At 43.4% G+C, this 9,898-nt stretch overlaps 1 protein-coding gene across 1 annotated transcript; it reads right to left on the bottom strand.

Annotated features, from left to right (window-relative positions):
- Positions 1–354: 354 nt before the first annotated feature.
- leo1 (LEO1 homolog, Paf1/RNA polymerase II complex component) lies at positions 355–9,232 on the bottom strand. The gene is made up of 14 exons (XM_008404563.2): positions 9,083–9,232; positions 8,100–8,245; positions 7,584–7,864; positions 6,325–6,533; positions 5,952–6,056; positions 5,767–5,861; positions 5,511–5,659; positions 5,336–5,420; positions 5,152–5,246; positions 4,262–4,396; positions 3,007–3,142; positions 1,116–1,308; positions 929–1,026; positions 355–653 (listed from the first exon to the last, which is right to left on the bottom strand). Exons 1-14 carry the CDS (start codon positions 9,138–9,140, stop codon positions 543–545), a joined length of 1,896 nt encoding a protein of 631 aa, XP_008402785.1. The 5' UTR covers positions 9,141–9,232; the 3' UTR covers positions 355–542.
- Between the last annotated feature and the right edge of the window lie 666 nt (positions 9,233–9,898).

The following is a 9,898-nucleotide window of genomic DNA, read 5'->3' as shown; positions in this document are numbered from 1 at the left end:
ACTCATCTCCAAATCTCAAATCCAAAAATGCCCTTCAAGCTTGGCCGTTTCTTGTGAAACTACATTGTCGAGTCCCTTTGCTCAAGGGTCCGTTTCGTCTGCTGAAAGACCGCAAGTACTTCCAGCACAAAACCTGCAGGGCATTTGACTAAAACTAATTTAGCAGTCGCAGCTTCTAGGTTCATTCGATCGGCTCATCGTCGAGCCGGCGGCGGCCGTCTAACGAAGGTTTTGTTTGTTGTCTGGAAGCCGAACTAAACATTATGTTTTATAATCTCAAAACAACCGTGTGATTCATGCATGATTCATAATGCAAAAATAAAAACAAGCGGAGGCTTCCCGGGGAAGCTCCGGTTACATAAGACGACCGTTTATTTCTCACCTCTCTGCTGTACAGAAAATAAACAACCTAAAACACACACACACAGATCATAAGAAAATATACAAAACATGGCTATTTATACGCCAGGTGGACTGACCACTGATGATACAGTGGAAAAGGCAAAAAAAAAAAAAAAAACTAATTAAAAAAAAAAAAAAAGCTATTCGTCGTCATCTTCCTCCTCTTCGTCACTGATGACATACTTCTTAGCCTTTTTAGTGGTCGTTTCTTCCTCGTCTTCTGCCTTCCTCTTGCCTGATCCTTCGCCCTCCTGAGAACAACAAAAGGATAAGAAGAGATTACAGAGCTGACGGCAGAAGACGTTCAGTCTGGCTTCCCGGCGATTTCTGTTTATCACGCCAAGCTGTGTGTTTTTTGTGACATCGTCTTCTCTTGATTTGAGGAAAAACATCGGTGCGGGATGTAAACAAACAGGACTTCCTGTCCAGTTCAGTTCACATCAGGATAAGTGGAAAAGGTTTCACCGTCCACAGTGTACTGCCTCACACTGCCCCCTGCCTGTTCCACCGGGGCGCTGCGCCTTACCTCGTCACTGTCCAGCTTCTTGGCCTTCATCAGCCTTTGGGCTTTGTCATCGTCAGAGCCTTCGTCGCTGTCCGATGAGTAGATCCTCGCTCTCTCCTCTGGAATGCAGACGGGGGAATTGTGAAGAACGAATATCGGCGAGAAACAAACAACGAACAGAAAAAAATTTAAAAACGAATGCGGCTACCTCTCAGGCCTCCTCCTCCCTTGTATTTACTCTTGATGGCCGCCAGGCTGATGGCCTCCTCGCCCTCCTCCTCGTCGTCGTAGCGGTCGGGCTCCAGGTAGCTGCTGCTCAGGCCCCTCTGGTGCTGCTTCTCCCTCATCCTCCTCTGCTGGGACTCTCTGCGGATCGACGCCCGCAGACGCTCCTCTTCTTTCTGCCGAGACAGACGTCGGACGTAGTTAGATTTCATCACCAACAAAAAAAGGAACGAAAAGGAACAATCTGAACAGCAGGTTAAGGCCTCAACATCTGAAATGACAGATGTGACTCTAGTTGCAAAAGCTTTACTTTATTTTTTTAAAGAGTTGTTTTTACTACCATATTTTCCGCACTATAAGGCGCACCTAAAAACCTTCAATTTCCTCAAAAGCCGACAGTGCACCTTATAATTCGGTGCGCCTTATATATGGACCAATATTGAGCCACAACAGGTCTAGCAACTACGGTGAGCAGCTGCCAACTTCATTTTCCCTGTAGAAGAAGAAGCGCGCAGTGCATGCTGGGATAGTTGTCAGAATGCTGGTTTGTAATCTATTAATAAAGTTTGACTGACCTATCTACCTACCGACCGTCTAGAATCAGGGTCTGCAGGTCATTTAGCACCACGTTCTTCACGTTTTGTTTTTTTTTATAAAGTTTTTTTTTTTTTTCTAGATAAAATTATTTACAAGAAGTTCTGTGTTTATGTTTGGGCAATGTCAGATATTTCTGCCATCTTACGGAGGAATGCTTACCAAAATCAGAGGACGGCTTCAAATATGACAAACAAGCTCCACCTCACCGTATCGTGTCTAAATTCCATAGTTTAGCTCAAGTTTTCTGATTTTTCGGTCAGTTTCCAGATTGCTTTCATGTCCAAGTAAAATATTTCAAGAGTATTTGCAATAAGCTAGTGAAAGGCCTTTATTATTCCCTATAGTATAATACTAAAACTCAATGGAAGGTATTTAAAAATCAAGAGAATGAAAGTAGAAAGGATCTGTGAAGTAAAACAAAACACGTTTTCTCAACATTTTCCCTCTTCATTAATGGTTTTAATACAGTTAAGATTTTACTGGAGGGAAATGCTGACCTGTAGTTAAAGTTTTCCAATTTCATTTAGATCCTCCTTTCTCTAGAAATCCGACATATAAGCTACTGCTGCTGGAGATAAGTCAAAGTATCTAGATGTTATTTAAAAAAAAACAGTCAGGACAAAACAAAACGATACGCTCAAAGATATCAGCTCAACACAATCCCTTTATAAATCTAAAAGCATCCCTTTAAGACGTCACTGGGTTTAGTGAAGCGGGGTTCTCGCCCTCCTGCCAGCCCGGTCGGCTTTGGCTTGGAAAGAAGAAATTCTTGTGAACCAAATCTTGTTCTCAGGCTTCCTTCGCTTGAATAAGCTGTTCCTCTGAACGAAAGCTGCTTTGCTGACTCCGTCTAATGGTAATAACGCTGTTTACTGAGAAACGACAGGCGATAAACCACATGTTAAGGTAACTGTCAGGAACGCTCTCCGACATGCCGACTGAAGATTCACCCACCGAGGCTCCTCCTCATCAGCCGATCCGCACAGACAATAAAACTTTAAGCGATGCCATCAGTCGGGCTTGTTTGGGTTGACCGTGGATAACCGTCCAGCCTCGTGTGTTGATGCTGACACGGTTTAAATTTCGCTGACAGCTGCTTGACCTCGTTACGCAAGTGCGGCAGGTTGTGCCTTTATGTAACCCGGTACGATGCTTATCAGCAGCCGGCCTTATGCAAACCCCTTCAGCCTCAGCTGAGACAAAAGGATTCCACAAAGAAAGGTCAACACAAAAAAAAAAGGAAAGCATAGATGGACAGGATGCCAAGCGAGCATTACTTTGATCATTTCGTTGCGCTGTGACTCGGGATCCCTTCCAGCCATGGGGAGGATTCTGATCTTCTGCGTCTTTGAGCAGCGGTCGGCCAGAGACAGCGTCATCTTCCTGTGGGTGGCGCTGTCTGTGGAGTGGGGTCTGGAGACGCACAAGAAAAACACAATAAATGGTAAATTACTAAATGTGGGTAGTAATGTTATTTTCTAAACTAGAATAACTTTAACACCACCAAAGAAACAAAAAAAATAAAAATAAAGCAAAATCTAAAGGAAACTTTCAAATGTTACATTTTGGATCTTTGTTCACCATCATAACAACCCACTTCAAACTACTTCATTGTGAAATTTGTATTATCAAAGATGTAGCACACCTTTTGTACTTTCTAGGAAACCTTTAATCGCCAGGCTTCCAAGAACCTGGTACCATCTTCTGTTAAGTAATCTGTAATGTCCGGAGTGTGTCAGGTTACGATGCACCTGATCATATGGGCTGAATTCCCTAAATTACCCCTGTGTGATCCAGGAAAATTCCCGAAAAGTCCCTTAAAAGTCCCAGGAGGAATGGGAAATTTTGAGGTTTCTTGACCATTTAGATCTGGAAAGGTATTTTCTAAGCGCAGAGCACGAACCTCAAAGTTACAAGAAGTTACGTGTCCCTAACGGAAAAGTATCCAAGAAAGTTCTTGAGAGTCAGTTTACTTCAATCAGGTCAGCTCACAGATAACCTAAACATTGTTTTCTTCATATTTAAGGAACAATGTTGTAAATTAAAACATCTTCTAAATGAGAGAGAACATTACTCCAAACAGTTAGTACTCTGGGAACAGCTTTGGCTCTAATCTTCCCAATAATCCACCAAGACATAATGTAATGCTCGGTGCGGGAGCCGGCTGGGTCGAGATCACACTAAAACCAGGTCTGGACGACGGCTGACCGGACTCATGCATTCTGAGAAGACGGAACATTCAGGCGGGCTTGAGGGGGGCAGTAACAGGCTTAAATGGCTCTTATTGAGAGAAACCTGGCCAGCTTGTACAAGGTGATTCAGAGACTTACAGCATAGAGTACATTTCTGAATGATCCCTGGTTGTTTTGTTGTTGTTGTTGTTTTTTTTTGGCACACTGACGCTTGTTTGCTGCTTGTTGTGCTGTCAGAGCGCCAGACGCAGGCGGGTTATCTCTAGCTACTCATTCTGTGCTGCTCAAAAAAAACAGAGAGTGAGAGATTTCAGTCCTGAGTGCAACAATTTCACGCTACCTGAACGTGAGTTTGGTTTTGAACACAGCCTGTCCCTGCAGTCCCGTTCCCTGTCGGATGAACAGGTGGTTGTGGTCTCCCTGGAGAGGAGCTTTGTACACGTCAAACACCTCGTTGCCCAGGTGGAGGGACATGCTGCGGGGAGAAAGGGACGCTTAAAAAAAACATGTCAAACACAGATAACACCACACCGGTAAAGCTGCAGGATGTAACTTCTATTAAAAATATGTTGTTGTTTTTTTTTACAAACTTGACATGTCACTATATCATAGTTTAATATTAGATAGCTAGTCTGTGGAAAAAAAAAACAAAAAACACGCAAATATACCTCCTCCAAGCGCTACTATTGCCATCTAAAAAAATGCACCGCTCTCGGGAGAAGGAGGAATGCCTGAGCGCTGTCAATCAACCTTGTGTATTCGCTACTCAATGTTCTAATGGAAGAGAAACAACTCCGTAAACCGTTTATCCGCCGTCATCCTAACTAGCCTGAGCGTTCGTGACAGACTCTGCAATCAGGAAGAAACTGCAGCGTAGCAAAGAGCAAAGGATGAGCAGCGCACACATGAGGTGATTGACGGCACTGAGATTTGTTGTTTCTGATTTGTTGTTTAGAGTTAGCAGTGGGAGAAGGCAGAGAAGCTCAATTTTTCCCACACACAACCAGTTTCATACCGCACTGTTTTGACATGGCGACAGTTTCAATAAATATGTAAAATAAAAAAATAAAAATTAAGCGACATACTACAGCTTTAAGCTGGCTGTAACGCATTAGCACACACACACACGTGCACACACACACACACGTGCGCACACACACACACACACACACACACACACACACACACACACACACACACACACACACACACACACACACACACACACACCTGCCGTCAGACCACTTGACAATACGCGCGTTGCTCTCTCGTGTTTCATTGCCCTCCTCGTCTCGTTTCACTCTCCACCTGATCGTGTTTTCCACCTGCGGTGGGATAAAAGGAGCATAAATGAGCAAACATTCAGCTACTATAACAAAAGTGTCAGTTGTATTTTGATTCAGCAGAGACGTGCCTTAAGTTTGAGTCTGGTCCGTCCTTCCTCATCCAGCATTTCTTCATCCTCAAACTCATCCTCATAGTATTGGGGATCAAAGGGTCTACAAAAGGGAAAAACTCCAAATAAATCTCTTTTTTTTAACATGTTGGACCATCTCCAGTGTTCATTTCTACATTTCGGGGGTTCTGACCTGGGCTCCACTGACAGGAAGTTGGGAAGCTTGACAAAATAAAGGTCTGACCCCAGGTCTGTGCTCACTTTGGGGATCTCCACTTCTATGCGCGTTTCAGGCGCAGGATCCTCCTCCGCCTGCTCCCCCTCCATGCCGTCCTCTCCATCCTTTGCAGAGGCAAACACACAGTAGGATTCAATGCAGAGCGATTCAATGCTTCTATGACTAGATCAAGAAGAAGAAAATAAATAACCAAATGAGAACGGATGGATACCAGAGGCTGCCCCGGGGTCGGCGGCTTCTCTGCGTCGCTGTCCGAAGAGATGTCGTCAGCTTCTCCAAACAGATCGTCTGCAGCCGCTTTCGTTGCTGCAGATCAGAAGGCAGAATAAACCACATTGGAAAAAAAAAGAAAGCAACAAAATGTCACATCTAATGTGGACGAGGAACATTTCCTACGCTTCTTTGTGTCGCCGTCGCTGTCTGAATCTGAGTCCGACGCGGCTTTGGGTTTGGTTTTCTGTCTGATGAAGTCATCTTCGCTGTCGCTCCCCTTTGCAGACTCTGCAGCGAATGAGATCCAGGGCATGTGAAGGAAAAACAAAGCAACTTCCACACGAGCACATGTTTTCACTCAAGGAAGGCTTGTGATCGCGCACGAAAGGTCGAGCCAAGAACTTCGTCTCGTATTAACCACAAGATGAATCGATCGCATTTAACAGTAATCCGCAAAAAGAAAGAAAGAAACAACGTTTAAAGATTAGCGCGCCATCGCCTCGCGACCCTCTTCACGTGCCTCAGCCCTTTCATCTTCAGAACCACGGGACTGTACCTGGCTTCCGGGTCCTCGGCCCATCGTCGTCAGAGTTCTCCCTGTCCTCATCGGAGTAGTGACGCTTCTCCTCCTCGTCCTCGGACTGGTCGCTCTTGGCGCCGCCTCCCCACTTCTCGTCGTCAGACTGGTTCTCCTGGCCAGAAGCGCCCCCTTCGGAGAGAGGGGTGCCCGGCCCCGACGGCGGAGTCCCGGGATCGCTGTGCACGCTGGTCCCGAGACACAACGAAGGCAGTCAGGGAAATGAGACTGACGGCTTAACAACAAACATTCCCAAAATGGAGAAATGAGGTCATGTTAACAGCGAGTTTTGTTTGTAATTCCCTTCAAGCTATCCAGTTATGTAAAAAAAAGTTACCACAAACAATGAGATAAATTTTCACATATTTCAACTCTTTTTTTTTTCTATCTATGAGAAAAAAAAAGAGTAATAACTATATTAATTAGACATAAGAAATGTGTTTCCTAAATGAGGAAAAGTTAGGACACCCTGCCCTGTAAAGACTAGCTCAAGTCTCTGACATCATCCTCACTTCCACCTCTGAGATGCTTGAACATAAAGCCCGTTTCAAGTCGCAGTAAAGTTTCAATCTGGGCTTTGACTAGGCCGACGACTTTCCATTTCTTCCTTCTCAGTCACACCTGGATGGATGCAATGTTTTGCGTCGCTTTCATAATGCAGAGCCTCACATTATTATTCGCAGACAAACTGTCCTCATTTTTTTAGATGACTTGTCTGGTCCCAGCAGCCACCATCCGCATAGCAACAAAATGTCAGAATTCACTTGTTTGTCACAAAATTTACCAACCAGATTTTTTTTTTTGCTCACTGATACCATTTCATACTTTTTTTTCTAAGTCAATACCTATTTTCTTAACAATGTATAAAGACGTGACGCAGTTTTTTTTTTAATCCAACAGAAAATAAAAGACTTTACAGCCCTTTATTGTTCCCATTTATGCTTCAAAGCATACGTCCCTGACAAAAGACAATTTTGTCCATTTTATTTGTTATTTCTGTAGTTTTGATTATTCATTTTTCTACATTTAAAATGTCTTACAATACCCAGTGTTAAATGTTCATTAGGAACATTAGGATTGTGTTTATTGATCTTTAAGAATCCGCTGAATTATTATTATGCCATTGCCATTATTTTTACATTCTTCCTTGAAAATGATCTCAAAACAACAATATTATCGTTTATCGCAATAACTTCAGGGACAATTTATCGTCCAGCAAAACTCATTGCATCCCATACCTTCTGTCTGAACGAACGCTGCCCCTCTCAGAACGAGGGCTCCCGCCACCGGACATCCCGCTGCTCGCCGGGCTCCCTCCATCTGACCGGTTCCCTGCATCTTCGTCGTCCTCGTCCTCCTCCCGCTGGTCGTGCTCCGACCCACTGTGCTGCTCTGCGTCCGAGTGATCGTTCTCCCCCTGGTCGGAGTGGATGCTGGCGTCCGACTGGTTCCCAGAGTGTTCCGACTGGTTATCGCTGCCACTGCGCTGCTCGTCCTCGCTGTCATCGCCGAACAGCTCCTGTAAGGCAGGAGGGGGAGGTCGCACTATGCTTCACCTTTGATGCAAATTAACGCTACCTGCATTTATTTGTTTTAAAAGGCAGCTTTCTATCCAACAAAGCTATCTGCGGGTAAATTCCTATGCAACTGATAAGTCTGAAACAACAACGAAAAAAATTTATTTGTCACAGCATAAAACCGAGATGGAGACTTTGTAAAAGTGGAATTTTACGACTGCATAGAAGGGTGCCAACCTTGTTCATGCTCGGCTTCCCTGCCTCCTGCCCTTCATCATCATCGTCGTCATCATCCCGCTCCCTCTCACTGTCGCTGCCGGAGGCGTTGCTGGCAGATCGAGGTCTCTCCTGCTCCGAGTCTGATCCAGAGCCGGAGTTGGACTCTGCCAAGCCGTAAAAGAAACCAAATTTTTATTACTGAAGAAGTGTGGCACAAGAGATGCACCAATCAGGCTTTTCATGACAAATGTGGGCTTCAGGTTTGGTCCTGATTAGTAGGCGTGACAGAGACAAAAAAATGCTGTAGATTCTTTGTTAAAGTTCACAGTTATGAAAAGAAGGAATTCCAAGATCATCTCAATAATCTTGGGATAGCATATTAAAGAATACACCTTTATTTACCTGGTCTTAAGATAAAATGCATCAAAATACATGCTGTTGGTTGATGGAGTTAAAGCCAAAAGACTGAAGAGAGCTTTTGTTGTAATTGTTCAATTATTCAATTTATAGTTAAATATAGAAAACTACAATCTTAACTTGGCTTCTCGTGTCTTTGATCCAACCAAAACAGATGGCATTCATGTTGAACGCTTGCATAAACTTAGCTCTGATTAGTGTTTGGCTGATCAGAAATCAGCGCTGTAAATTAATGTTTTGGCAAGTTAAAATATTTCGATCTCCTATGTTTAATGGAATAAACTACGGAGTCCGTCTGTGGACATCGAAGAAAAAAAATAGAAATCATGGTCACGACTTGATTAAGTGTTAAAGTTTTATTTTTTTCTCTCCGATGTCTTCAGACGGGCCCCATAAAAAACAGACAACAATAAATCATGTTGATTAACGTCTCATGCACAGAGAGCCGCGTTTAACTTCCACTTTTACAGGTCAATCATCACGCTCACATTCTGAGAGTCACGTTGCAAAAGATATTTACATTTCCTAAAGAGACAACTGTACAACCCAACACCGAACAGTCTGCAGCTGGGAGATTTCAGTACCTCTTTGATCGTTGTCGCTGTCTCCATCACTGCCGAATAATTCACCCCGGTCCGCCATTTCTTCCAAACTGTTGGAAGCTCAGATCTTCAGGAAGTGATCACCGAGCAGCAGGAAGTGCTTTACTTCTGGGTCACGACCATGCTGTGTTGTAGTAAGGTATGTCAGACGGTAGGGGGCGGTATTGGACACAAAATCAGGACTTTTGACCGTGAAAGATTCAACTTGTTCAGATGATATTGACGCCGTTTCTCTAGGTACATGTTTTCCTATTATCCAGTTCTTTTGAGAACAAATAAAATAGTAGTAATAAATAAGTAAATAATAAACTAATATTTCAAGATGGAGATATATAAGTGGCTCAACTCCACAGTGTATAAATGTAATAAATGGATTTAAGTCAGCTATACACAAAGTGAGAACGTGCACATCTGTATAATGGAATACAGGAAAATATGTTCATTCAACACTTCGCAAATGAGGGCTAATATGCTGCTATATTTGGAGATGTATATTTATATTTATATATCAGGGGTGCACTGATTTATCAACCAGACGATTTATTGACCAGCTGATTTATCAGCCGATTGTCTTACTTTTTTTTAAAAGATGGGTGATCTGCCGATACTTACATGTGAAATTGATCTTATCCACCAATTTTATCTACCTCAGCAAAAGTCTAAAAATCAAACAGTGTCCTCTTCTTCTCTGCCATGAAGAGGTTTGACTGATAGACTGGTCCACCAGGTCATGTCTGCACATTTGTAGTTAACAACAGGCACGCCATTGTTACCAACTTAGCTACTTTCTTGCAACAT

This window comes from Poecilia reticulata, chromosome 3, assembly GCF_904066995.2.
Source record: "Poecilia reticulata chromosome 3, P_reticulata-male-v2, whole genome shotgun sequence".
In the NCBI taxonomy this organism is placed as follows: domain Eukaryota; kingdom Metazoa; phylum Chordata; class Actinopteri; order Cyprinodontiformes; family Poeciliidae; genus Poecilia; species Poecilia reticulata.
The sequence above is the reverse complement of the archived record's forward strand: the minus strand, read 5'-3'. Positions and strand labels throughout refer to the sequence as shown.

Excerpts from the sequence above, each read along its gene's own strand:
- leo1 (XM_008404563.2), bottom strand. The coding sequence starts at position 9,140 with ATGGCGGACCGGGGTGAATTATTCGGCAGTGATGGAGACAGCGACAAC. Across the intron at positions 1,309-3,006 it reads AGCGCAACGAAATGATCAAA|AAAGAAGAGGAGCGTCTGCG; the intron begins GTAATGCTCGCT and ends CTGTCTCGGCAG. Across the intron at positions 1,027-1,115 it reads GGGAGGAGGAGGCCTGAGAG|AGGAGAGAGCGAGGATCTAC; the intron begins GTAGCCGCATTC and ends TCTGCATTCCAG.